General features: G+C 52.3%; 9 protein-coding genes across 9 annotated transcripts; 3 read left to right on the top strand and 6 right to left on the bottom strand.

The window, feature by feature from the left end:
- Positions 1-37: 37 nt before the first annotated feature.
- On the bottom strand, positions 38-1,588 carry BDW70DRAFT_149243 (general substrate transporter; the record flags this gene model as incomplete). Its single annotated transcript, XM_073738980.1, has 1 exon — positions 38-1,588. One exon carries the CDS (start codon positions 1,586-1,588, stop codon positions 38-40), a length of 1,551 nt encoding a protein of 516 aa, XP_073597202.1.
- Positions 1,589-4,889: 3,301 nt separating this feature from the next.
- On the top strand, positions 4,890-7,078 carry BDW70DRAFT_166888 (uncharacterized protein; the record flags this gene model as incomplete). The annotated part of the gene is made up of 2 exons (XM_073742113.1): positions 4,890-6,698; positions 7,007-7,078. The coding sequence occupies 2 exons, from the start codon at positions 4,890-4,892 to the stop codon at positions 7,076-7,078; spliced, it is 1,881 nt and encodes a 626-aa protein (XP_073597203.1).
- A 1,741-nt stretch (positions 7,079-8,819) lies between these two features.
- On the bottom strand, positions 8,820-10,111 carry BDW70DRAFT_166890 (pectate lyase; the record flags this gene model as incomplete). Its single annotated transcript, XM_073742114.1, has 3 exons — positions 9,286-10,111; positions 8,949-9,218; positions 8,820-8,885 (listed from the first exon to the last, which is right to left on the bottom strand). Exons 1-3 carry the CDS (start codon positions 9,742-9,744, stop codon positions 8,820-8,822), a joined length of 795 nt encoding a protein of 264 aa, XP_073597204.1. The 5' UTR covers positions 9,745-10,111.
- Positions 10,112-13,596: 3,485 nt separating this feature from the next.
- On the top strand, positions 13,597-15,525 carry BDW70DRAFT_149246 (alpha-L-arabinofuranosidase A; the record flags this gene model as incomplete). Its single annotated transcript, XM_073738981.1, has 4 exons — positions 13,597-13,982; positions 14,046-14,140; positions 14,296-15,066; positions 15,098-15,525. The coding sequence occupies 4 exons, from the start codon at positions 13,597-13,599 to the stop codon at positions 15,523-15,525; spliced, it is 1,680 nt and encodes a 559-aa protein (XP_073597205.1).
- Positions 15,526-15,610: 85 nt separating this feature from the next.
- BDW70DRAFT_166892 (uncharacterized protein) lies at positions 15,611-17,160 on the bottom strand (the record flags this gene model as incomplete). Its single annotated transcript, XM_073742115.1, has 2 exons — positions 15,611-16,921; positions 16,972-17,160. The coding sequence occupies 2 exons, from the start codon at positions 17,158-17,160 to the stop codon at positions 15,611-15,613; spliced, it is 1,500 nt and encodes a 499-aa protein (XP_073597206.1).
- An 853-nt stretch (positions 17,161-18,013) lies between these two features.
- BDW70DRAFT_133671 (putative haloalkanoic acid dehalogenase) lies at positions 18,014-18,953 on the top strand. The gene has a single exon (XM_073736366.1). It carries the CDS (start codon positions 18,068-18,070, stop codon positions 18,776-18,778), a length of 711 nt encoding a protein of 236 aa, XP_073597207.1. The 5' UTR covers positions 18,014-18,067; the 3' UTR covers positions 18,779-18,953.
- A 383-nt stretch (positions 18,954-19,336) lies between these two features.
- BDW70DRAFT_27222 (uncharacterized protein) lies at positions 19,337-21,394 on the bottom strand. Its single transcript, XM_073743649.1, has 4 exons — positions 21,256-21,394; positions 20,333-21,200; positions 19,867-20,278; positions 19,337-19,797 (listed from the first exon to the last, which is right to left on the bottom strand). Exons 2-4 carry the CDS (start codon positions 20,932-20,934, stop codon positions 19,462-19,464), a joined length of 1,350 nt encoding a protein of 449 aa, XP_073597208.1. The 5' UTR covers positions 20,935-21,200; positions 21,256-21,394; the 3' UTR covers positions 19,337-19,461.
- Positions 21,395-22,441: 1,047 nt separating this feature from the next.
- On the bottom strand, positions 22,442-25,247 carry BDW70DRAFT_158729 (uncharacterized protein; the record flags this gene model as incomplete). Its single annotated transcript, XM_073740568.1, has 8 exons — positions 22,442-22,901; positions 22,956-23,015; positions 23,064-23,247; positions 23,293-23,474; positions 23,520-23,951; positions 24,013-24,749; positions 24,803-24,871; positions 24,939-25,247. 8 exons carry the CDS (start codon positions 25,245-25,247, stop codon positions 22,442-22,444), a joined length of 2,433 nt encoding a protein of 810 aa, XP_073597209.1.
- A 337-nt stretch (positions 25,248-25,584) lies between these two features.
- BDW70DRAFT_158730 (CFEM domain-containing protein) lies at positions 25,585-26,029 on the bottom strand (the record flags this gene model as incomplete). The annotated part of the gene is made up of 2 exons (XM_073740569.1): positions 25,585-25,655; positions 25,708-26,029. 2 exons carry the CDS (start codon positions 26,027-26,029, stop codon positions 25,585-25,587), a joined length of 393 nt encoding a protein of 130 aa, XP_073597210.1.
- Between the last annotated feature and the right edge of the window lie 1,403 nt (positions 26,030-27,432).

Here is a 27,432-nt window from a genome sequence, read left to right on the forward strand (position 1 = left end):
GATACGTCAACCAAACCCCTGTAGAAGCAGGCCCTCACTATACCGTGGAAACATCCTCAATTCTTTGTGTCTCTACCCCCTTCTCAGTCACAGTATCGCTCTCAACAGCCTCCTGCCTGTAAACGGGCACCTCCCCAAAGACCCGCCCCATCTCCTCTAGCGTCCGCCCTTTCGTCTCGGGAAACAAGAAATAAATACAACCGATATACAGCACACTCGGCACAATAAGCACAAGATAGAACTTCCACCCAACACGATCCAGCCCTACCGGCGCTGCAACGAGGGTCACCTCACTTGAGAGATAAAACCAGCCCAGTCCCAGCGCAACCCCCTGACTGCGTAGATGGTTGGGGAAGATCTCAGCGATGTAGGCGAACTGCGTCGCGTCCACGAAGAAACACCACCAGAAGATGTAGAAGAAGATGAAGAAGACGGCGGCCCGCAGTCCAGGGGTGTTGTCTGTATTCAGGAAAGATGCCGTCAGTGCGCACAAGAAGACCATGCACAGTGTGCAGCCTGTTGCGCCGGCGAGCAGGAAACGACGGCGCCCGAAGCGGTCAATGTACAATGCTGTCCAGGTGTTTCCGATGAGCGTGAATGATGTCCAGCAGGCATTCAGGAGCAACGGGATAGACCCTGTCAGGCCAAGGGAGGCGTAGATAAGGACGCCGTAGTTGGTCAGCACGAAGGTGCCCAGGAACTGGTTTCCGACCATGAGAGTCGTCGCAATGAGTGAGCGCTTACGGTTTGCGGGCGTAGAGAAGAGTGCTAGCGCTGACCACCTGGATTTCACGATACGCGACTGGTCGAGTTCGAACTGTTTCTCCATCAGTCTGAACTCTTCCCGCGCTTTGGTGCTGTCGTCGTTGCTATGCCCGTTGGTCGAGTGCAGTATCTGCAGCACGCTTAGGGCTTCACCCCCTTTACCCTTTGCCAGCAGCCACCGCGGTGACTCCGGAATAAACGGCGCGCCGACAAGCACGCACAGCGGGAAAAGCACCTGGAAGGCCAGCGGAAATCGCCATGCAAACTGCGCCGCCGGGCTCGTCGCCTCCATGAACCAGCACGCGTACCCTAGCCATCCGGCAAGACTATAGCCGACCGCATACATGACGCCCGTCACGCAGACCATGGCACCCCTCGTCTCTGCCGTTGACACCTCCGCCTGATAGATCGGCACACTACACGCTAGAATGCCAGCTCCTAGACCGGCGACTAACCGGCCGACCAGAAACATGGCCATATGCACGGCCCCGGCGCACAGCGCGCCACCTACAATCAGCACCGCCGCGCCCAAGCGGATGGTGGTCTTGCGCCCGTATGCGTCAGAGCTCCAGGCTTGCAGGATACAGCCCATGAAAGCGCCGGCGGAGTTGATGCCATTCAGGGCGCCGACCATGTTCGTTGTGTGCTTGTAGTCGGGATCGGTGGTGTCGGCTTCTAGGTCGAAGAACGCATAGAAACTCGGTTGGCCAACAGTGGACCCGATGACGGCGAGGCCATAGGCCGTCGAGATTGTGCCTATGGCCACGAGGATTACAACGGTGAGGTTGTAGGTGTTCACCGTGAGGTGAGGGAGGATGGGCATGGTGATGGTGGTTGTAGCGGCTGGATTGCGGATGTACGGATGTGTATTTTAGGAAGTAAAGACAAGGCCAGCCGATATCAGAGGCTGGTCTATTGTTTATAGGGCTTCTCGATATATAGATACATGCATGACGTACTTACTTGATCTTCGTCCAGCCCCGGCTACTCGGGCCCATCTCTTGTCTACCCCGCATATTTCCCCAGAGCCAAACCGAACGCTCATCTGTGCAGACCTGCATCCACTAGGGAATAGCACGGCCCTCGGCTGTAGAGCAAAAGCAGGAGGGGGGATTAAACCTTGATGGAATGCGGGGAAGCTCCAGATATGCCAGGATCGCCCTTGATCTACGCATCTACACGTACTCCAACGAGCGGTGGCAAGGGGGAGGGTTACGGCGATCGTCCTCGCACTACCTGACAGGGACTCGCTGAAGCGCATGGTTTTGACGAGGTCGGTGGAGATCTGAGGGCTCTGAAGATATGGCGGAGATGATAGTTATGATCGGCGTTTAGCTACTGTCATAGAGATGCAGTGTATGGCCACGATTGCTGCGCCTAGAACTGCCCCAGCATGCTCAAGCCGTAGTATACAGACTCGCCTTTAGGTGCTACGTGCAAATCTGGGTCGGCATTCGTATTTTTTGCCCGAGGTAAAGTAAAATCGTATATAGGTAGGGTCATTTGATGACGTCAAAGAGACAGACTCTAGCCGCCATTGAGGGGTCATCGGCAGAGAATAGTAAAGGGATCGGGTATATGGATGGAGGCGTCAGGGCAAGTTGGATAGTGCATCACCCATGGAAGGCGGCTACTGGCCGGTTGTGATGCATAGTACTGTACGTATATGGGTATATTTGGTGTGGGCAAGACTGGTATGCACGCTAGTAAACACGTTCAAGATCCTTCCCAATCAGGGTGAAACTGATCCAGCTGCGTCGTGCCTAGTGGTCGGAAATTTTACCTGCAGCTCTGCGTTAGGGCAAAACGTCTTGGTGATATTGGGAGGGATAAGCAATGGGCCAAGGCAAGGCTAGTGGTATGGAGTTATGGGGAAGCTATTAACAATAATCGGACAGACGAGAAGAAGAGAGGAGAAGGAGAAGAGAAATCTGAAATTGGTGAGAATACGTGAGTCAATGTTTGAGAAAATTGTAATCTCTAGCGAGCTGCAATTAGGACCAAGAGCTGAAATGACCTACAGATTCTGTACAGTCCCAAGATGGCTGTCAGGGAGAGACTTACACTCCGCAGAATGTATTTCCAGAAGGAATTGGGCTCGGAGCTATACATAAGCAGAGCGAGGCCAGGTATAAGCCAACTCAAAGCAATCAATTATTATCTGAGTAAAGAGAAATCAGTTTATCTGGTGATCAGCCTGTCAAATCAGCCACAGAATGCTCATGTCCTGCAGTCGCCTTAGACTTGCTGTTAATCTCAGCCACACAATTGATGCAGTACAAGTAAACACGGTGCGCTGGCACAATCTACACAGCCAAATGAAGCATCCGCAGTTTCTCCACTGGTATTCTGATATCGCCTAAATACAGTTGCATAAGGACTGCTTGAAGTCATCACTATTCGCCCCTTCAAGCGGGGCACATGGGAAGAATAACAAGAGTTCAATTTTACAGAATTAGTAAGAAAAAAAGCCTCGTACTGTTCAAGCATTCTTCTATGTCGAATTGGAATCACCAATATGGGCCCGCCAAATATCATTTCTTTCAATCGAATCATGGCGGCCCGCTACAAGCTCCTAGGTCTGTCTCTTGTTAAATAAGATATGGTAGCATCACGCGTATCCTAGCATCAATGCTGGACTAGACCAGGCTATTCAAGAGTAGTGCCCTTGATACGGAAGCTATAGGCTGACGTTAGAGACTGGTTGTAGTGGTGTGAGGTTGGTGACTTGTTAAGGCCGGCGGCGCTGCTTCGACCTGGTAATACCATTGAATTTCTGAAGTCGTCAGGTATCTGAAGGATTGAACACTGCCCAGGGTAGGAGCTACTGCTTAGATTCGGCTTCAATTCCTTTCGATGGAGAGGCCCAAGACAAGCGTAGACTTTAAAGCGCTGAATAGATTGACCTTCAAGGCGCCTCGATGAGCATGTCTGCCCAAAAAAAAAAAAAGGCCGGGCCAAAGTCATCGACATGACATAAACCCGCTGGTACATGGTCCTTAAAGATGAGATTTGTTAAGCAGATATCATTCTCTCTGGCCTTCATTGATGAGAGGCTTCCAGGCGAATATCCTTAGGGCCCTCTGGCATACTCTATGTATGTAATGAGACCTTCGCTGTCGATAAACTCTCGACGCTCAGCCACATTCATACTAAGTTTGAGGGCCAATCACTTCTGAAACATTAAAGGGGTCTGGGTTGAATCCTTCCGTGTCTGATCTTCCAGTGTTCAATTCGTTGCCGCATACAGAAGCTAGAGCTTTGAGAAGAATACCTCAAAGTATTGGGGCAGGGCTCGTGGATCGCTCTAAGGGCCAGGTACCAACTGACCGGGAGACAAGGGTAAACATGGTGAGAGCCTGCCCTGATTCCTAGACCGTCCTATCTCACATCCTTCCTCTCACTCTGCAACTTCGAGACCGCTGGAACCGCAAGGCTACTCTCGCAATATCTTAAAAGACAGTCCCTCTTCCGGACGGACCTAGCATAATCCCAAGCACTAATCATGCTAGGACATCCCCGCCCCTTTTCTGTCTCAGTTGGCCATCGGCATATTAGATCGGTGAAACCACGAGGTGCATATGACGTCTGAATGTGTTTACCCGACTGTCCTCACAATATCTTGAAGACGGCTGTCGGTGGAATTCAAGCGGGCTTCGCGCCGTTGTCAGCCCGACTGGCCGCTCTCTCCGCACAGTATGGCACAGACCGGTTCTGGGAGGAAGGAAGCTGTGTTGTATCTGACATCCATGGGCGGCGATGGTAAGATATAAAAAGTCTTGACACCATAATACTTGGATCTGTTATCCTATGTGCTTGGTCAGTCTCTCAACCTCAGACTGCGCCAAACAGTTAGGGCAAGACACTCCATGGTCCGAGAGACCGAGCCCGACCCCGACATTTCTGGGGGTAACCAAGTGACGATCAGTTTCTTCAAAGGGCTTTGCTCACGGGTAAACTATACTGGGATTTCCCCTACTCGGGGAATTGGTCTCATATAGATGATTCTATCGAGAATGAGACTGGGTATATAAAGCCAAGAACATCCCGTCTCCATATACCCTTCCAAAACCAACATCCATTGCAATTCTACAACCGACGCCTCGTAGCGACAAACAAACAATATGAGGTTCTTAAAGGCCCTAGTCAAAACGGCAGCGGCCGCATACCTCTATTCCTTCTTGTGTGGGGGGACATCAGCCCAAGACCCCCGGCCTATGGAGAACCTCGGCCGCGGCGTCGTCGCCGTGCGCGCAAGCACAGACTCCATCCTCGTCACCTGGCGCCTGCTGGGCCTCGACGATTCCGATATAGGATTCAACGTCTACCGCGCTGTCGGCTCCGGCGAGGCCGAGAAACTGAACGACCAGGTCCTGGGCGCGGATACAGGAACAAACTTCCTAGACACGACTGCCGATCCCGCAGACGACAATACCTACTTTGTCCGTCCTGTTCTCGACGGAGAAGAAGGGGACGATAGTGGCAGTTTTACCCTTCCTGGTGACAACGAGGTCGAACCGCTCATCCGGATCCCGATCCGCGAAAGCGGGCAGATCAAGTACGTCTGGGTCGGCGATCTCACCGGCGACGGCGAATATGACTTTGTCCTGGACCGCACCAACACGCAACAGAGTATTGAAGCGTACACGCGCAACGGAACATTCCTCTGGGAAATCAGTCTGGGGCCCAACAGTGAGAACCAGAATAACATCGAACCGGGGAGCACGGCGATCAGTGTCGGAAACTGGGACGGGGTGACGGTGTATGACTTTGACGGGGATGGGCTTGCGGATGTGGCAGTGAGGCTGGCGAACGGGGTCGTCTTTGGCGACGGGGAGGAATTCAGCGAGGGCGCCTCTGATGATGAGCAGTGGGTTGGCATCGTAGATGGGCAGACTGGCGCTCTAAGGGGGAGCAGTAAGCTGCCGACAGACTTTATCGAGGACGGGCCGCTGGCTGCGCGGTTCGGGGTCGGTTATCTCGACGGGAAGAGGCCTCATCTGGTTGCGTTCATGAAGAACAGACAGGATGGGGGCGACTTCAATCGGGTGATTGGCGCTTGGACGTTCGATGGAACGGACATGACTGAAGAATGGATCTCACTTGGTGATGCCCTCGTTGGCGCAGACGGACATAACACGCGCATCCTGGATGTGAATGGCGACGGGAAGGATGACGTCGTGGAGATTGGCTTCGTGCTGAATGGCGCGGACGGCTCGTTGCTATACAGCATGCCCGAGCCCATCGTACATGGGGACAGATACTACATCGGCAAGTTCGATCCCGAGCGAGAGGGACTGCAGGGCTACGGGATTCAGCAGGACAACGAGGAGTTGCTGATGGAGTATTGCTACGACGCCGCGGACGGCTCATTCCTTTGGACGCACTATGGCAGTGAGGTCGGCGACGTCGGACGCGGCCTCGCAGCAGATATTGACCCAACCTACGCAGGATATGAGGTCTGGTCCTTCCAGGGGGTCTACAACGCCGCTACGAACGAAACAACAACGTCCGACACCTCGCTAGCCCCCTGGCCGCAGATGAGCATCTGGTGGGACAACGACACTCTGGCGGAGCTGTACAACGATGGCAAGCTGGAGAAATGGGACTGGGAGAACCCCACTGACAGCAGGAGTCTGCCTCGGATCCTGACTATTGGCAGCTATGGCGCTCAAAATCCCAACAACTACAACCCGGCCTTCCTGGGCGATATCCTAGGAGACTGGCGGGAGGAGATCGTCACGGTGAACGAGGATCATTCGGAGCTGATCATCTTTACGACAGACCAGTATACTGATGTCCGGCTGTATACTCTGGCGCATAACCCGGCCTACCGCAACTCGATGACGCTGAAGGGATACATGCAGTCGCACAGCATTGACTACTTTCTCGGGCATGATATGGAGACTCCTGCGAGCCCAAATATTCAGTATGTTGGCCAGTAGCCGCTCATTATGCAACTTGCTATATGGTTTGTGTTGAAATGTCTATCTGTGTTTTTTTTACAAGCTGAGGTAGCAATGCAATGGAGGAATAACAATGCAATGCTAATCAATCACCACACTGGTAACCGAACAGCTGCACAAGGTATTGGTAGGAGTGCATCAAAACCGACAGACATGCTAGCCCTGACGCTATTCGATACAAGAAAAGAAAAATAAAGTAGGATATAATATAGACGGCCAGTAATAGGTTGAAATAGCATCCACTAAACGCAGGGTCGTTAGATGTTTGCTTATAGCTGTCAAAACAGTGCTTTTTGCGGGCAATTGCCGGCTATCACCTGAATCTCAAATTGCAGGCAGAGACGTGAAGACATATGGAGACGATAACTATATATGGCTGTACAAATAATGTAGTCAAGTACCAGAGCTAGAGGAAGTGGCTATGGGTATGGTAGGACTCCTATTCACGCCGGTGCCTAGCCCTAATCTTATAACGCGAACAACACTGCCCCATATTCACGATCTCCTCCAACGTCGGAGCTTTGAGCCATGATCCGGCCCAGGGGTATCAAATAGCTAGACTTTGACCTAAAGAGAAGACGGGAGTGTTTTTTCTTTTCTTATGTTGTCGGCCGGTTGAAAAGAGGGCACAAGTTATCTGCCTGCATTTGCGTTGTTCTACGTGCCTGACACTAGAAAACCATATCACGCGCCCAACACTCACCCCGAAAATTAAAAGCATGCTTCCTCTTGACTTGGCTTTGCTCAGATCGAGCAAGCGTCAAGGTGCGTGCTTTTAATTTTCGAGGGAGGGACGAAGCGTGATATATACATGTCGTGAGTAATTCAGACACTTGGTGAGAAGAAGAAAGGGAAACTTGGAGTCTCAGGGGGTAATATACCCACTCAAAGCAGCTTATCAGCCTCAGACAGCAGTTGGAGCTGAGTAAACCGGCCATGGCTAGGTTTTTGATTGATAATATATGGTTATGAAAGCCGGACGGGATTTGAAGCCGTGAAACATCTAACCCGTAACCAAAAGGCGTGTAGTTTGAGTGCAAAAATGCGCCTTTCTCCCGAATCAATCGGCTACTTGGGAGTTGCGGACCTGATGCACAATACTTCCTGATCGTCTGATGCCATCCATCCGACTCATATCTCAACCCTTCCCCTTCATCCCTTTTCTCCTCCCGCCGGGATCCCCTGCTCATTCGAAATTGAAAAAGTTGAAACACACTCATCTTCAAAAGCTCAACAGCCCTCTCCCCTAATTGATGGGACGAGGGTCCGGATTCTTCGGGGTGCAGGTGGACAGGGGGTCAAGCCGCCGAGAGCAGGCGGCCCAAGGCACAAGCTGCCGTCAATGTCGGCGTCGATTTGCATCGTTAGGCATGCCGGCTGAGCTGAAGATTTAGCTTCTGTTAGGTGCAATGTCGCAAGCGGAGCCAACTGCCCCGGCTGCCACGTACTCACAGTCGCTGCACCAACCCGTTTAGACATAGGGGTCGAGTATGTAGTTTGCGGAGGCTAGATGGGAGCTATGTCACTTCTGCACCAATGTAGACGAGGTTTCGGTCAAACGGCGTCAACATAATTGAGACATTTAAGATGGTGGTGTCGAGGGTTAGGGCGAGGGAAGCTGGAGAAGACGTCTTTATTCATGACGACAATGAAGCAGGTGCTGAATGCGAGGGAGGTCTTCCAGCCACTGAGCCCAGTGTTAACTCTAATGGGACGTCCAGCAAGTAATTTCTCCTGGCATCCTCGATCATAGATACTATCTAGTAGTGTCTGAATGGTGGTTCTTTAGAGGGCTGAGCAAGGGCGCCAGGAGACTCACTCACGGTGCGATCTCGATTCTGAGGTAAACGAAAGGAGACTGAACGACACTCTGCTACTATATCTGTTATCACTACTTCTTTCTTTACTCTGGTGGGCAGGCTACAGGGCAAGCTACAGGGCCTGACTCGAGCATCAAAACGGTTCATTGTCTGCAGCTGTTCTAGACGATCACACAGCCACGGCCAGGGGCACTCAAATCCAACAATCAACTGCCATCCATGTCCTCTAGACTCAGACTAGAGCACTGCCGCAGATACCAGAGCCAATTTAGCACGAAGGAAGGGGGTCGGTGTACTGGCAAGCGTCGCTGGGGCCGGTGCTGATCTCCTGGGGCTGTCGGCATCGCGTATCGTTAGCATGCTACACTTCCATCACGCCTCACTTGGAGATACGTACCTCCTCGTCATTGTTGTCGGTGCCCTCGTACTCCGTGCAGACAGTGTCCACATCCGTCACGCAAGTGTCGCTCTTGATGGTCGCAGTGTCGCCGTAGTTACTGTTGATGCCGACCAGCGACGCAGAGCCAGACACAGCAGTGACCGACTCCAGCGTAACATGGCGCTCGTACATCTCGTCGCAGTTGCCGCACGACCGGTACAGCTTGCCGAAGTTGTAGGCCGTGAAGCCGGAGATGCTGACCGTGCCGCCGCCGTTGTGCTGAATGACCTGTTTTTCTGTTTTAGCACCTGCATTTCACTTACCCGAAAACTCAGTAGGACGATGAGGTAGGTACCTTGTCGTCGGCGTTCTGCGCACCACCGCCGATGACGGTGAAGGGGCCATCACCGGTCTTGAGGGACAGAGCGTCCTCGCAGACGGCCTCCCACCAGACATTCTCGATCGTGCAGGATCCCTCGCAGTGGACACCCTCGATCTGATCAGCACCGATGATGGCGTTCTTGAGTGTGCCACCGTCCTTCACCATGAACACGGCATCCGAGTCGCCTCCCTCCGTCTGGCCGGAGCAGTCGACACCCCGACCGTAGGTCTTCATGCCGCCGTCAAAGGTCTCGTTGCCAGAAATCGTGTAGGTCTCCTCAAAGGTCTGGCTGCCCTGCGACTCGGGGATCGGGAAGGTGAAGCGCTTGTCGATGCGGTTGAAGTTGAGGCTGTTGGTGCCGTGGCTGCGGACGCCGTGCGCGGCCAGCGCGCTGGTGGCGAGAGAGAGAGCGGCGAGCTGCTTAAGGAACATTGTAGTTTATTGTACAGATAGAAGATTGGGAAAGAGTGTGTGTGCGAAAGGAAAGAAGGTGTTGATACCAGACCAACGAGTGTATAGGCTGAGTTTGATGCTGCCTTCCAACACTCGATGCTCGAGTGCTCTCTCTTTTATACCTGCTCCCTCTTCCAAGAGTCCAAAGTCTAGCGAACGCTTGGCGGTTTCAATGCGTTTCCCGCTTTAATCCCGTTGAAACGGATCAGCGGGAACTGCAGCGCGTTCTGGCGCACGTTGAGCCATGATTCGTAGTGTGCTTCCGGGTCCGTACGGAGAGCTGTCAAACTGGCACAACCCCCCTTCCTCCAGCCCAACCTTCCCTTCGCTTCCCCTGCTGATCGGCTTGGCAGGAAAAGCTTGGAAGGGTGAGAGTCAGTATCAAACGCCAAACCCTCTTGGCACCGTCCGTTTGCTTGATAGTCGTGCTGCTATCCATTTTCGGCTTACGGCCGACGACTAGACTGGTCGGTTGTCTCGGTTCGGATGGACTAGGGTTGTCTGATCCTATGCCGCGTGGAGAATGACATCGTCTGCTCTCGATCGACTATCTGTTGTGAACAGCTGCATTGATACGCAAATCTACCACGAAGAGAAGCAGGACTCGAGAAGCAGGACTTGACTGGCCTGCAAAGGCCTCTGACAGAGACTCGTGCGTGCTTCTGCCTCTATTTTTGATGGTATCGGGGACATCAGCTCGGATCTCATAGATACGAGGATACTTCGTATCTTGCGGAATGAGCGCAAGGACCCTGAAAATGAGCATAAGCCGTTGTGGGCCTTCCCCGTGGCTGTGCCGGCAGGGTTCTGTCTCCAGTAGATTGGCCTCGACCACGGCAACAAATCAAATTCTTCATCTGTGCCTACTAGCCCTGGGGGTTGCGTTATCAGTCAGTTTAGTCCAAGCTTCTTGGGGCTATTCGTTACGGCCCACGTCAGCGGTCCGGCCAACCCTAACTTCTGCTGCATTAGAGTTAAGCGCCGTGCTGTCTATCTGAGACTCAGACATGACTTCCAGAGTGTGACCATTCATATCTGAGATAGAAGAAGATATCAAGTCATTGATCGCAAGCGTAAAAGAAGTCAGACATGTCCTCTGTAAAACTCCGAAGTGAAGCCGACACGGATGCCGATCAAAATATCAAAAACTCTGCAACTCCATCAGTCTCTAACCGGCCGCTCCATAGTGCAGATCCAGTCCAAGTCAGGCCAGACCACGCCACGAGTCATGTATCGGGCCCAGGCCTATACGGAACATATTCGAGGCGGTGATTCTCCCGCGTCAAGAACGCTTTGTGTGCTCACAATGATGTCCTCCTTGGAACATAATACAAGGGCTGGTATTCTCAGTGTTTTCGTATCTTGCTCAATAATAGGCAGACTAGTTTCAGAGTATACTTCAGTTAATATCCTGGTATTGCGAATGTCAGACAAACGTCAATCATGATCGTTCCGTTTTATCCCGCAATCGCATTCTACCCTTTAGCCGTTATCGTGCAGTATACTCCGTACGAATTAGCTTCCTATGCAGAAGGTTCAAAGAGAATGAGATATAAAAGGGGGAAAGCTGGAGCTTGTCCATGCTCATCCATCTCGAGCTGCTCCACTGCTACGGTGTGCTTTGCTCTGCTAGCCAGTCTGTCCGGTTCCTCGCCTGAACAACACAACCCGACCAATAGACGGCCCTCGACCTCATTGACTCATCTATGCGCACTTGGATCCAGCAATAGGAGGTATGAGATGCCAGGTAAGTGCAATCCTTAAGATCAGCATAAGAGCAGACGGTAAAGATCTCACATTGATTGCAGCTCTGAAAATTTTCCGTCATTGCATCATTAGACATTTGGCTCAGTCGAGCCAGCTGCTTGCTGATCGCAGCAATCAACGTAAAAGTCTCTAGATGATAATGGTAGATCTGGCTGGGCTATGCACAGTTATGGGGTGCACTTGGTGGTCGTTGCAAGGACGGCAAGGGTTGTAGCTGGGATGATTAAGGTGCATTTTGCTGAGATTATGAGAGTCCGAATCAGTCGATCAAGACGGATATAATGGACATGGTCAGGTCATATATTGAGGAGTACTTAGACAGGGGGAAACTGTCATATGTGATACCCATTCGTAGCTGATTTTCTGTAATGTTGGTGCTTGTAATTGAAGGTCGCTGCACATATAGCTCTACGACGCCTCGCTATTGTCCTATACCTGCCGAGCTCCAGATCATGCGTATCCGACTAGACGACAGTCCCATTTTAGAACCATGGTATACAGCCTAGAAAGCGGCCCGCACCATAGACTCAATGGAGACAGCATCCCCTACAGAATCCTGTTTCCCACAATACAGGACAATAAATCGCCGTTCATTTCGAACTGGCGCTAGAGTCCTTTCCTTCTATCACAGAACTCAAAGACTATCAAAATACTAGGATGAAACCAACGACTGACAGTTTCGTGTGCGGTACTGGTTAGGGCGAAACCACGGGCTCGGTCTCGAAGAGTGACCAAGCGTAGTGGCCAGTGACAGACTGGGAACGCACAACCCTACTTCAGCAGTCCTGTGCGCTAGCCTCTGCCCTCACGCTTGAACGGTTTTCTGCTTCTCTCAGTCAGTGGGCTGCGACAGCAGTGGACGTGCATAGAGTCCGAGTTTCCTTTGCGGTTTCCCCTTCCCCGACCCCCCAACCTTCTCTTGAGGGAGATGTCCAATGTCTGGAGCGGTACAGGGACACAAGATGAGTCTTGTCTCATATATAGACTAATCTAATCTTATCAATAGATCCTCTGGAAATTTGGCAATGTTGGGAGAGCAGCGATTGCTGCCGAATCTTTCACTCTGTTGGTCTTGTTTTTTCGAACAGTGTCCATCTCTATCACCATACAGGAATCAGGAGGGTTTGCTATATTCCTTCTCATAGCATTACTTCCTATCCTACAGTGAACCCGTTCTCCCTGTGGGCCTCCCTCCCCATACTTTCTTTTTCGAGCATACTAACCGCATCGCCCATATTCAGCTTCCGCGACCGACGAGCCAGATCAATGCACGAAAAATTAAGGTACGAAAACAGCCAGCAGCTGTACTCGCTTGACTATGAATGAGATAAATCCACCGTACCTGATGTGGTCCACCGCAAACTCAACCTTACGCCGTTCCCGGGGATAACTTCCAGCCTCTAAATGACATCACGCCAACCTTCCCAATGCAGCGAACACGGCCATCACCGGCCCTGACGCGTGACTGTATGATGTCAGCGTCTCATTATGTATTTTGACAATTAAGCGGGTCGAGTTAGCTTTTAACCCATTGGAGACCTTGGGAGTTGTCGTGGTCAACACTCGGCCGGCAGACATCAAAGACGCGAGGCTAGAGGATGAAGATCAACCTTGCAACCCGGATGCTCGCAAGCTTCCCCAGTCTGACCTGGCTGGGGAACTGGAAACAGGCTCAGCCTGGACCGCCGCCGCTCGTCCCGGTCAACCTGACTATCTTGCGCGATGGCGGGAATAAGTCGAGTCCACTACTGCATGGGATCATGTTCGAGGTACCTTACCCCACCAACAACTGTTACACCCTGTGAGAGCTCTGCAGGCTATAGACGTAGCTTTGACTTACACTGGGCACCAGGAAATGGACCATTCAGGTTTGGCTACCTATCTACCCGTCTTCTCATATGCCTCCTTTCTTCTAGCTGCTCGGACTCGTCAAGATAGTGACGGCCAACAGGCGACGGCGGCCTCCATGGCAACCTTCTTATAAACAACGGCTTCCAAGGCGACGACCCGGGGCTGACAGGGTATAAAGCCATTGGGAGCGTCCAAATCAAACAAAGCCCTAGCATGCCCTTGTCGGCGGCGATAAAGTCGTCTCTGTCTGTCGCAGTGCGTGCGGACGCAAAGGGGCTCGTCGGGTTCGCAAACACTGGGTACAACGGGATCGCCGTGCTGAAGCAGACGTACTGGACCAGTTTCTACATGAAGGGCGAGTACGGTGGCACCGTTGTGCTGAGGCTTACTGGGACAGACAGCGGGACTGTCTACGGGAGCCGGAATCTCACGGTGAAGAGTACCGGTGGGAAATGGACGCAGTATGAGACGAGCTTTGAGGCGAGCGAAAGCCATGTCGCGGAGAATGAGTGGCAGTTGCTGTTCGATGCGGCCACTGCAAGAGGACATCCGTTGCATTTTGGGCTCGTGCAGTTGTTTCCGCCGACGTACAAGAACAGGTCGGTTCATTATCTCTAGAGATGAATAATGTAATTAAGAATAACTGATGTGATTTGGGCTAGGACTAACGGACTGCGAGACGACATTGCGCGGCCGATTGCAGACCTCAAGCCAAAGTTCTTACGCTTTCCGGGAGGCAATAATATGTGCGTCGCGGGTCTATTAGGAATGTATAAATCAGGCTAATGATGCAGCGAGGGACTCGATATCGACTCCCGCTGGAAGTGGAACGAGACGATAGGGCCGCTGATTGACCGGCCAGGACGAGCGAGTCAGTATATGACCTAATCCTTAGTCTCCTGATGAAAACAGGACAAGCTGACCGGCCAGGCGACTGGCACTACCCAAACACCGACGCCCTCGGTCTGGACGAGTATCTCTGGTGGTGCGAAGACATGGATATGGTCCCCTTACTGAGCGTCTGGGATGGCAAGTCCTACGGGGGGATCGTCTCAGGCGAGGATTTGCAGCCTTATCTCGATGATATAAAGGACGAACTCGAGGTATCCCTTCCCCTTACTCTTCTTTCTCACCCTCTCCAATCCTATCTAACCCCCAATACTAATGAGCAGTACCTCCTCGGGGCCCCATCAACGCCATTCGGCGCCCTACGGGCACGCAACGGCCACCCAGCCCCCTGGCCGATCCAGTATATCGAGATCGGCAATGAAGACGACTACAGCGGTGGGTGCGACACCTACCCGGACCGTCTCGTCCAGATCTACGACACAATCCACGCGTCGTACCCGAACCTGACCTTGATCGCAAACAACATGGACGAGAACTGTCTACCAGAGATCCCTCTGCCGGGCCTCTGGCACGACTACCACTACTACCGGTCCGCCGACGACCTCGTCGCCATGTTCGATTACTGGGATAACCATGACCGCGGGAACAGAGTCTTAGTGGGTGAGTACGGGTGTCGCAATGACAGCAACCCCGACGGTGTGTTTTGGAGCTTCATGCAAGGGTCCTGTGCAGAGGCGGTGCATATGATTGGGCTGGAGAGGAACAGCGATGTCGTTATGATGGCTGCTTATGCGCCCTTATTGCAGCATTTTGGATATACGCAGTGGTCGGTATGTACTCCCCTCTACCTCCCTGGCCTGTCTAGGGATATGCCCTGCTGATCGTGGTGAGGAACAGCCAACACTATTCGGCTTCGACTCGCGCCCCAACAGCCTAACCCTGTCAACGAGCTACTACATCAACCGCATGTTCAGCATGAATCAAGGCTCGACCGTGCACAAAGTGCACTCAACGGTCGGCTTCGGGCCTCTGTACTGGGTCGCCACGTCCAACGAGACGGCCCATCAGGTCAAACTGGCCAACTACGGCGCCGCAAACCAGACCGTCAATATCCGGGTTCCCGGCGTGGGGAGGGGAGTGCTGGAGATGATCTCTGGTCCTAAGGATGCGAGTAATCTGCCGGGGGATATTAAGATTGTGCCGGTATCGAGAAATATTAAGGCTGGGAAGGAGGGGTATACGGTGCATATGCCGCCCTGGGGGGTGGCGGTTTTGGTGGTTATTTTCAAGTAGGGGATACTAGACAGAGAAAGTGATACTTGATAATCGCTGAGTAAATCGCTTGTGTACGTCGATTCTCAAAGAGGAGAGAGAAATGTTAATAGTACCACGCATACTCATCAAACACGGCAACTGGCCGCTCGTCTTCGACACTTTCTAACAGATCCCTGCCTACGTATCTTCCCTGGCCGGGTGTTGAGCCGGTGAAAACACCCCCAAACTGATGAAATGCACACCACGCGCACCTCACCTCGAGGGTCGCATCAAACATCCTACTCGAGAACCTTAACCCAAAGTACCGCCGCAGCATGTACTCCACAAAGAAGCTCACCAGTGGAAGCGTCTTGCGCACAGGGTTCTGATCGTAGCAATTCGGGATCCCAGAAGTGTCCCAGATTTTCTTGAGATAGTTGTGCATGTTCGGAAGGCCAAGGTACATCTTCGCATGGGGATTTGGTGTGGAGAGGATAATCCCGCTGGTGAGTTTCGGCAGGACGGTATTTGCGTAGGCCACGCATGATCCCTCTGCTTTCCGTCGGATGTTGATATCCATGAGCGTGAATGAGCCGAAGAGAAACACGCCCGGGACAGAGTGGGTTATTGGGTCGTCGGGCCTCTCGGCTGGCGTGTCGCCGGGCAAGGAGACGAAGTAGCGGATATCGCCGTCGACTAGGTAGAGGAAGTGGAGGAGGTGGACAAAGAGGGTTTGATGGTGGGTATTGTCGAGGGAGTGCAGGTTTTTGGACTGGGCGCCGAATGTGCGGCACAGAGAACGATCTGAATTCTCTGCCCCTGGCGAGTGTGGTGATGGTGCTGGTCGCCTTTCTCGGTCTGGTGAGAAAGGGATCGAGTGCTTCCTGCTCTCCTCTACGAAGAGCATTTCGAGCGGCTTGAACGCTTCTTCCCACTCTTCATATCTCTGACTATCATACAACGGTATCGTGGATATATACCTTTTCTCCTCCTCATTGAACCACCCGGGAAATGAGTCTCTACTATTAGCGCTCCGGGGCACCTTCCCCTCTAATATCGAGAGCAGAGAAGAAAGAAAGCCCCCTGGCCTCGTCTCGCAGATAAGCGGCTCATAGTAAGCTCGACATAGGACTGCACCCGCGGTAAAATAGCGATATACTGCTCTATGATATCCCTCGCGCCAGAGATCCCATGTTTGTTGTGACCAGGCAAGGCTATCAAAATACCACCTGTGCGGGAGGAAGTCTTTCCTTTTGTCTTTGACACTGCGCGTGCGCGTTTCAAGGTACCTGGCTATACAGGCAAAGGACAGGACCTGTTGTGCTTCAGATAGGGTCGGTTTCACGTCGTCGCCGCTTAGCGTTTTGATGGGGAAGGGAGTTGGTGGGAGCTCGCCGCGGAGGACAGACGCTTTGGCTAGGTTTGTTGCGCGGACCTGCAGCTGTCAGTAAGAGATCATATGCTTACTTTCTGGGACAGACATACCGCGATAAGGGCGTCGCTAAATCCAGGTATTGTTGACTGGCCGACGTTCCAGAGGATAGTCCTTTGATTGTTTCGCCAAACGGTGTAGAGGGTCTTTGATGTGAGGGTCAGGGCGTGGAGTTCGGAGAAGGAGGAGCAGTTTTGAAGGATTAGGGTTAGGATCTCTTCTGGTACGGAGTTGAGCGTCATTGCGGCGTCCAGGCTATCAGACTATAATCGTCTTTGATCTCTCATCAATCTGAGACCATTTCAGCTTTAGTTCTAGTTCTGAGCAGCATACTTGGTTGGGCTCTCGCACGTACCTTGTTATATGGAATGCGAATGATTTGCGACCCCAGAGCATGCACATCCCCTGGCCCCAGGGCTAACCTCGCTTATGGGCTCCTCAGCTTCTTGCTTATGATCAATCAACGATCAAGGGTATGAGACGTGGCCGCCTTTCGAGGTCAGTGCCACCAACGCAAGTTACTGGTATCTTGTACTGGTGCAGACCAGAGCTCTTCAACAATGGAAAATCCAGCACAATTATCGGCAGTCTCTCTAATTTCTGAAGGATTGTCCAGTTTCTAGGATTTCGAAGATCCTCGATGCGGAGAGCGGCCATATTGAAGGAGACATACAACCCCAAGGTCCCCGTCGCGTTTCCACCAGGGTTCCTGGCGCATTGCGACATCATCAAGGTCGGTATGGAGATACTTCTTTGTAGATCTGTGACCATGCACCTGGGGACCGTCAGAGAATGACCGCGGGTCTTATGTTTTCACTGCTTAGGTATGGTCAACAACAGCTCTAACCGGTATACGTCACCAGACACGGTCCACTACAAGCAACCTTGACTGACCTTGGGCAATAATATTAGCACGACTGGAGAATGATGACAATCACAATGGCAGGATATCGTTATCTATCTTGCATTAGAAATGTCGCAGGGCGCAGTGAATGTCTTGAGAAGGCGTTGTTGATGTTGTCAGAAGGCGTCCCGCCTTTTATCTTGTGCCCCTCATCTCACATCGCTTCTCCAATTCATCTCCAACTCCACACACTCTGCTCTCCTGTCAACAACACCACAAGCAATTGAACAGAATCAGCCCTGAGAATGTCCTTAAGCTCATATCGCCTCCTAACCTTCGATGTCTACGGCACCCTCGTCGACTGGGAGTCCGGCATCATCGCGGCTCTCCAAACCTCCCTGCAAAAAAAACCCGCCAACAACCTCACGCGCTCACAGATCCTTCACGCCTACCACATCCTCGAGAAAGACCAGCAGTCCAAAACACCCTCGATGCTGTACCACGAGGTCCTGGCTACGATCCACGCGCCCCTCTGCAGAGATCTCGACCTCCCACCTCCAACGGAGCAAGAATCAAAAGCATTTGGCGAGTCAATCGGCACCTGGCCTGCCTTCCCAGATACTGTTGCCGCACTACGTCACCTCAAGAAGAAATACAAGCTCGTTGTACTGAGCAATGTAGACAGGGAGTCCTTTGCGAAGACGAACGCCGGAAGTCTGGAGGGGTTCGAGTTCGATCTGGTTCTTACGGCGCAGGATATAGGATCTTATAAGCCAGCTCTCAGGAACTTCGAGTACATGTTGTCGGCTGTGAAGGAGAGGTTTGGAGTTGAGAAGGATCAGGTGCTGCAAACGGCGCAGAGCCAGTTCCATGACCATCATCCGGCGAAGAAGGTTGGGATTAGGAGTGTCTGGATTGTGAGGCCTGGTGCTATTATGGGGAATGTGGAGGAGAATGTCTTTGACTGGAAGTTTGAGACGTTGGGGGAGATGGCGGATGCGGTTGAGAAAGAGTGAGACAGCTGTTACTTGATAGGTCGACATGGGAGAGGATGGTGAGGGAGAAAGGACGACTTGCTTAGACCTGCAAGAGTGCAGTATTTGCATATATGCGAAGTATATAGCTATTATAAATTTTTAAGCAGCTGACTGCGTGATAGCCATTCGGATAGCCATTCGAGGCCCTCTCTGTAATTAGTGAACTATGGAAGTAAACATCAAGGGCCCAGAGCTCGATACCCAGCATAGATGAGGCGAACTAGATCTGAAGAGCTTGAAATAGCGCTCCTAGTTGTTGCTACGGAGATAAACCCAGGTTGGACCGGAATTAGAACTGGTATTGGTATTATCATACTTGGAGAGCAAATGGGTATACATAAGTGGTGAATTCGAAGAGACGCAGTTAGCAAAGAAAAAGGGGCCCAATCATAAGGGGCAGAATGGATTCTGAAAGAACAGAAAAGGAAAGTCACGGTTGGAAAGGCTAGTCTCCCTCGAGCTATGAACCTCGAGCTAAGTGAACTCGACTCGACTCAATTCTCAAGGAAAGCGCTGACTAGAAGGGAAAGGAAATTAGACTCGGTGAGTGTTTTTAATGACTAGATCGATGAGTGAATGACAGGATAAGTCTGCCGCTGCCATTCCCGTTAATTATGCCACCGCGGGCGATGCGTATCGACCGAGGTTAAAGCAGGTGCATTCTAGTGCTGTGCCGGTGCTGGCACCGGAGCGGTCGTTACAGACTGAGGCTGAGGCTGAGGCTGATAATACTCAGTTGGCTTGGGGGTCTGGGTCATAGAAGGCGCCGATTGCGCAGCGTCATCATTTGCGGTATTCGCACCGGCAACGAAAAGTGCACTGACAAACGAAACGGCATAAAAAAGTCTCGCGAGGAAGGTCTGTGCATCACCAGATTGTTCGAAGTATTTGCGGGAGCGGTCTTTATTGCCGTAGACAGTGTCGGCGAACCCCCCCATCAGAATCAAGGTAAGGATCAAGGTTGAGAGGGCGAGAACTGGAATGGTGATGAGGGTAAGCTGTAGCGCGAACAGCGGATTAGCTCATGTAACATGGTTTATTGTTCAAAAGAGGTGGAGGAAACATACCCCCTTCCGAAGATTCGCCTTCCTCACTAGCGCAATGCTCATGTTCACCAGGGCCAGCAACGCAGCAATAAACAAGAACACGGAGTACGCCATAGTCACGCCATTGGAGGCCTTTACTAATTTGAAGCTGTCTCGGTCGCCGGAACGGACGCGGGTGGTGATTGCTAGGCTGACGATGAGAAAGATGCCTGTGAGGGCTAGCCAGAGAGAGTGAAGGACCAGGGTCAGGGTGGCGAATATGCCGCCTCCTTGTTGGAGCTTGCGGCAGATGGGGAGCATAATGATGACAATCAGCAGGAAGACGGAGAGCCTGCTGAACCACTGAACAGCTGTTTGGGCATCCTGGTATTTGTCGCCGCGTATCATGACGCATTCTGAGAGGATGAGGGTTATCGTGTCGAGGAGAAGGTACCTATACCGTATCAATCAGTCATGTTCCTCTTTTGACTTGAGAATAGGGCCTTACAAAATAGTGAAGAATAGAGAGATCGGAAACAGAACCCATTTCGCCATGCCGCCACCGTTCCTCTTGATCTTGAAGAGGCGGATTACAGTAAAGACAGCGAGTCCGATGAAGAGAACAAGGAAGATCACGTCGAATGCGAGATCTACCCTTGGCGCTGTGGCCTTGAATGCAACCTCCGAGACGCACGAGTCGCTGACCTGCTGGTTGGAGAAGTCAGACCCGAACGCGCCACCCAAGCTAGAGGACAGGCCGTCGCTGCTGGAGTCTCCGTTGGGAGGGGTCCCGTCGAGGTTCATGTCGTAGTCAGATGAACTAGGGGTCGTGTTGTCGCCAGCATCACCGCTGTCACCGCTATCACCACCGGACAGCCAATCGTAGCTGGTCGAGGTAGGGTATGAACTCGAGCTGGTCGATGAGGGAAGATAGTCGGAGTAGTCAAAATCAAAGTCTTCGTCGTCGAGGCCATAGTCAGAGTAGTCGAAGTCATCATCATTGAGACCATAGTCGGAGTAGTCGAAGTCCTCATCGTCGAGACCATAGTCGGAGTAGTCGATGTCGTAGTCCGACAGGTCGTCGAGGTAGTCGTCCAACGAAGAAGACATGGTGGGCTACTTCAGAGACAGCGATGGCGAAGAAGAAACGGCAAGCAAGACGCAGTCAAAAGGGACAAAACGAATTGAAAGTCTCTGCTAGGTTAAGAGCCCCATTTGTACCCTCAAGGGGGTCTCCTGTAAACTTTCAGCGCATGCAAGCCTCAGCGAGGGTCCTCGTATCCCAGCAATCTGTCGCGACGATCTCTCGGCTGTGGTTGGTCCAAGACGACGATATCGCGGCTCCAGCACAGCAATACGAGGTGTATTTATGGTCACTTCATTATCAACACCACACGCCGAGCAATCAGAAGCAGCGTGAACCGTACTTACCCGCTAGTGGCTTTGCCATCGTATTCAACCTTTGTTTTTGGGACAAGGCTGGGTCACCGCGTGCATCTTCCAGCCTTTCCATAATTTCCGAGACATCAGGATGTTGAATAGCTTCTTGCCTCTGCTCCATGACCTGGCATAACTCCTGCAGGTCAAATGTGCGCCACAATGTTCCTGTCATTTCCCCAAGCGCCAGGTTCTCTGGGATCCATTCAGTTGGCAGCCAGGAATGGGCAGACTGCAGTTGAGCGATGGCACAACCACCTGTCCGTACCTCCAGCCCGCGAGCCCGATCAGTTTTGACAGGACGAGCAAGCGAACACCACCTTGTAGCGGCCCGTTTGGGGATTTCTAGATCAGTCTTTCAAACTAGGGCTCAAGTGATCAGCTCCGAACCCAATCCGTTGTTCAGGCCAGGGTACAACCTCGTATACCAGAAAGCAACGGTTACTCAGAATCGGAAGGATCGTCCAGCTGAAAGAAGGCCGTGCGGTGCAATTCACCTCACCGATGCCCAGGTACAAATTAATGTGACGAGGGCTTGATCAGCCATCCGTGAAGATTCTGCACACTAGTGCAAATGTGAGGCCGCCACGGATATTCCTGGCGCTATAAATCATAGATGTGACAAAGGCGCTTCTGACATCAGGTTCAAGGCAAGGGTCTGCAGTGACCTGAACGCGTTCGGAATTGTTGACGAACATAAAGTATGTCTTTATACGAGGGATCAGCGCTGGCTCGTATACACCGGCCTGACCCGACAGAAGCGAACCATGGGTCCCGGCCACGGTAATTTGAAAGAGGGCTAAAACCAATCAATTTAGCACTCACTACCGCGTACTCATGAGGAATGTGTCAGTCTCAGATGTGGTGGTGGCCGAGGAGGACTAACTTACTGCATAGGTGTACGCTCGAGTACCAACATGGTCCGATTAAGATGTGCATGCGGTGACACTGCTCTCACATCATCGCTATGTGAAGTTTATAAGGCATAACGGTGTCGCTTTGAGCCTTTCTTTTCCCAGGGCTCGCATGTGGTACCCTAATGGCTGCAGGATCTCTCTTTAGTTAACCGAACTCGCATCGGGGACTGAACTCTATATGGATAAGTAATAGCAGGCGCGTTTGGGACTTGGAGAAAAAATATATGGCAATCCTAACGCAGCCCAGGAGATGTCCTACAGCACTAAGCACTCCAATCCGTTGTCGCGCCGATCTCCTCCCCATCAGCCGGCAACAAAAATTCACTTGGCTCAATCGTGCCATCTGCGTTACGCTCTCCTTGCACCAGAGACACATCAACACTCACAAAACTCCCATCATCCCAATCCTCATCCCCATCCCACGAGTTCCCCTCCGAGATCTGCTCATCGCTCAACGAGGTAGGAGCCTCCCCATTTGACGCCGCAATATTCCCTGTCAGCGTCGCGACGGCCGTAATTTTAGACCCTACCGCCGTATTATCCCATGCTGTGTTTCTGGTGAGGACGAAGTTTCCTGGCTGCGAGTTGTCGGTAAACCCGTCCTTTGCGTTAGAGAAGGCGATGCAGTTGGTGATGATGTGGTTGGCTGGGCCGATATCGGCATCATCGCCGCCGCCGAGTTTGAAGCCGTTGCCGTCGCCTTCGAACGGGGTGAAGTCCCATCTATAGCATTGTCAGGGGTGGGTGGGTAAGAAAAGAAGACAAGGTAGGGCTTACCGGTTAAAGCCGTTACCCCAGGCGATTGTGTCTTCAATCGTTACCGCAGATTTGAATTCCCTGTTTGTGTTAGCGGAGATACGGGGCTGGACTGCGTTTACAGCATACCAAAGGTCCAATCCATCATCGACGTTATTCCACAGCCGTGCACCGCGGAGGATATTGCCCTCGCCTGACCCCTCCTTGCACGCGAACCCATCGGCGCTCTCGCCGTTCTTTCGCGGGTCACGGTTTCCATATGAGTCGAGATACAGGACGACGTTGTTTGACGACTCGCCCTGGAGCTGGAAGCCTGCACCAATCAGTAAGTGAGGCTATAAAACAGGAGTGTATGTACCTGTTTCGTAGTTGTCCCGTGTAGTGATGCGCTCGTAGTGGTTGTTCGACGCATCGCGCGCATAGACACCATACGGTCCGTTGATCAGTTCGAGGTCGTAGAACTCCCAGTATTCTGCATCTTGGATATGGAGGATACCGCGGTCCGCATTGTCGAGCGACGCATCTAGGTCGGCGGGTGTTCTGAATTGATCAGCTGCGCTCCATTATCTAGGTCTCTGTACTCACCCTGGTAGCTCTTCGCCGTCGATAATCACCGACTCTCCTTCATACGCGCGGAGAACGTATGGTGCCGAGGCCGTGCCGCTTTTGGTGATCTGGATGTTACTCGTCGGGGTGTATGTTCCGCCGCGCAAGTAGATCGTAGATCCCGCAGTAGCTTGGTCGACAGCTAGCTGAATGGACTGGAGCGGTGCGTCAATCGTACCGGCGGCATCGTCCGAGCCATCTGGTGAGACATATATATCCGCCGCAAGGACTGCGGGAAACAAAGCGGCAAAGACCCAGATCGATTTCCCCATCATAATGCCGCTGGACGTGTGGGCTTGAGGACTTGTTTTGGGATGAGTCCGATACTTATGCCTGGAACGACACACGGCATTGTCTCCCATTGTTGGGAAAATCAGCTTGATTACACGGGATATTCGTGCTCGGCCAAGCCTGCAAGGGCCGCCAGCGTTTCATCTTGATTTAGGCTCGCATGTTGATCATCTTGGCTCACTGTGAAGAATTAAGGCCCTGACCCTGTTTCTCATACTCCCCCAGCGCTCGCGCAAGCAGCTCAGGGTACCATCTCCGGCCGACATCCTGGTGACTGATGATCCGGTGGATGAGCGTTCCTTCGCCAGTGCGACCGCAAAATATTTTATTAAAGGTAGCCTCAGCGTCCGACCGTGCCTTCTCATCGCCAGCCAACTTCTTGATATGGTCTGGAAACTCCAACGAGATATCCTCAGCCGACAGATCCAGACTCATCCCCTGAAAGACCGGGATTGAGAACCGGGGGCCCAACGGCGTCCCCTCCGCATCGACATAATTTGATGGCGCAAGACTCACGCGGTGTGTCGTTGCCGTACACACACCACCGGTGATTGCTTCCAAGGCGCGCCCGATATTAACGACCAGCGACCCCTCGATTGGTGGAGCCGAGATCCAGACTCCGGATTTATTCTGCACTTCGAGTCCGTGATGCGGTGTAGCTTGCAGGAGGAATGTCAAGAACTCCGAGTCTTTATGGGGTCCGACACCTTGGGATTCGGCGTCGCTGGGTGGCGGGGGGTATTTGATCAGTTTCATCTTCTGCTGCACCGGCTTATCAAAGAATTGCTTCAGCGCGTTCGGGGGCAGATCCAGGGCCTCGGCGATGAGGACCTGGAAATTCTCCGCCACCGGGCTCAGTTCCGCCAGGTATGCTTCGACGGATTGGCGGAAGCCTGGGATTGCATTTTCATCTGGCCACTAATCAATATCAGATTAAGGCCAAGCTATAATGCGGGGTGGGAATCCAGTACCTGGTTGGGGCCTCTGATGTTCCTATACAGGGGCTCGTCCGGTGCAGGGGCAGGTAACTCCGTCGCAAACTATATCGCAATCAGTATATCGCCTGAACCTGGATTTTAGATAGGGAGTCCCCTTGGATATGCGCACATCGAACTGTTCTCGGTAGTCCTGCTTCCGCGCGGTGATTTCGGCCCCAAGTCGAGAGTAGCCGAGGAAGTGCTTGCTGTTCACCATTTCGATCTCGAGCTTCTTCTCTAGAGGAAGCTCAAAGATCGCCCTGCACTTTTTCACGAGGTCTTGTCTGATTTGTGGTCTGATGGGAGCGTTCACGAGATAGAAAAACCCCACGTTGACCAGCGCATAGCGGAGGTCGGCCAGGAAGGCTGATTTGTTGGACGTCGACAGAGAATAGTCCAGGACAGGGATCACCGTGAAGGAGTCGGATTGGTTGGTCATTTTGGCTATATTGATGATAATTTTTATGGGATGAGGGATGGAAGTTGAGAAACAAGGATCGTGTTGTGTTTAGCGGGGCCAGAAATCGATCAACTGCTTAATTAAGAGCTTCCAAGACAGCCGATTCGCCATCGTCCCCAGACTTTGCGCAACTCACACTACTTCAGTAGTGACCCGGTAAGTGCCGTCTATTATCTTTATCTTTGTATGTACAGTATGCGTTGGTATTATGCTAAAAAGGCAGAACACACCATTACAAAGCCAGAAAAAGGAGAACAGAAAGAAAAGCAAGAGAAAGCTGCTCCATCATTCATCGTCATTGGTCAAGCGCACCGTTTTAGAGGAAAAAGGCGAACGCCATCGCACCAGCAGCGAGAGCGACATTAGCAGAAACGGTGACCGCACCACCTATGGCACTGTCAGGAAATACTCTTTCAAGTCAACTGTCGCGAAAGCTTACTGCAAACGTCACTGGTCTTGCTCATAAGTGAATTGACGTTTAAGTCGGTGAGCTGCTGAGTCTCGGAAGCGGTGCAGTTGGAGTTTTTGACACACAAGGTCAGGCCGTCTTTGAATGTACTGATAGCATCCGAGTCCGGTGTGCCGGCTTTGCAGACACAGTCCGTGTCAGACAAGTCGCAGCCAGTCATTTTCTCAAGCACGTCGGTAAAGCAGGATTGCATGCATGGGGGGATCGTGTCTTGAAGCAGGTCCTGAGGGGTTTCGGCTACCACAGTGGTGGCAGTGGCACCGAGGAGAGCAAGTGGGACGAGGAAGCGCATTTTGTAGGTATCCGGCGGTTATAAATGGATGCGGATGGTAGAGAAGTTCTTGGGCTTGATGAGAAGTAGTGAAGATGTAGGGGTTGATGGACTTGATGTTGAGAAGTGGAAGTGAAGGGGGAAAGAGACTGTTATATAGATGCGGCCCCTGCCGTAAGGGACTCAATTTCAACTGAACGAGTCATTCGAGGCTCAAAGGGGGCTCGAGCTAACAGTAGATAATGAAATTGAGTGGCTGTGGTTCTGGGGCAACTGGAGCATCGTGGTCCCGGTTCAGACGCTTCGAGTCCCTGCTGCAACCTTTTCTCGGCTGTGTTGCGGAGATCGAATGATAACCAACGAATCCAAAGATGCATCCAGACAAACCTATTAGGATCGACGGGACCGATCATGTCTAGGCGCGCAAATCTATACAGCGCCAAGTTGGGGGCTATTTCAGCCGCGACGTCGGGACGACGTCGGGATTTGAGAAGCACCATGGCCCTGGAACGAAGCTGAAACGATTCGACGCCGTGAGCTCTGCGCGGTTCTGCGCCAGGGCAATGATCAGGACGATGCACTACAATGTATCTTCAGGCTCATGGGAGTCCGTCAGGGTGTGCGATATGAACCTGGCTTCTGGAAAATGACGGTCGAGACTGCCGCCCATATGCCGGGGTAGCCAAGCAAGTCTAGCGCTGGGCCAACTGAGTTGTCGCAGATGAGCGATGCTCGGATTGGAAGGAGACCCGAGCCGAGAGAAACGGTCCCTGGATTTGTGGATCATAAGCTACCGACGGTGAACGGTCAATGTGCATCGAGAAGTCGGGTACGCTTGCCTTCCTCCACTGGCTCCAGCGTCACTGCCGCACAATCATCGATACCCTTCCGTGGGCCCCTGGGCCGTAGCGAAGGCGCAGGATGAACGAATGAAGTACTGCCCTGTCTCAGCCGCATTCCATGCCGATCGTGAAGTTGAAAGGAGATAGGATCACCAAGGCTAGACCAAGGCTAGGTAGCCTGGATTAGCCTTGAGCTGTCTTGACGGAAAGGGCTGTTATCAAAAATATCTTAGGCTTCCACGGTCTCTTCACGGATTTTTCACAGATTACCCCCGTTTATTTCGTAATTTCTCGCGGTTTGGTGGTCGTTTCTACTCGCGTCAGTCGATGTGTGATCGGAGAGAATTCAATATACCAAGCAACGGATAATCCGCACGCCACGCATACTTAGCGTAGACATTGGCGGGGCTGAGCCATGTCAGCACTGCTTCGCCCTATAGGGCGCATTCACGATGCCCCTAAAACCTCAGCATCAACAGAGAATCGGACTGAAATGGTTGAATCGTTGAAGCGATTGAATCGGCTCAAGCGCTGCGTCGTTATCCCTCCCAAGCTCTGAGGGAGGGAACACCGTTCGTTGTC

The sequence above is a fragment of the Aspergillus foveolatus genome, assembly GCF_047715535.1.
Source record: "Aspergillus foveolatus strain CBS 279.81 unplaced genomic scaffold BDW70scaffold_16, whole genome shotgun sequence".
Taxonomy (NCBI): domain Eukaryota; kingdom Fungi; phylum Ascomycota; class Eurotiomycetes; order Eurotiales; family Aspergillaceae; genus Aspergillus; species Aspergillus foveolatus.

Excerpts from the sequence above, each read along its gene's own strand:
- BDW70DRAFT_133671 (XM_073736366.1), top strand. The coding sequence starts at position 18,068 with ATGTCCTTAAGCTCATATCGCCTCCTAACCTTCGATGTCTACGGCACC.
- BDW70DRAFT_27222 (XM_073743649.1), bottom strand. The coding sequence starts at position 20,934 with ATGTCTTCTTCGTTGGACGACTACCTCGACGACCTGTCGGACTACGAC. Across the intron at positions 20,279-20,332 it reads TCTCTATTCTTCACTATTTT|GTACCTTCTCCTCGACACGA; the intron begins GTAAGGCCCTAT and ends GATACGGTATAG. Across the intron at positions 19,798-19,866 it reads AGGCGAATCTTCGGAAGGGG|CTTACCCTCATCACCATTCC; the intron begins GTATGTTTCCTC and ends TTCGCGCTACAG.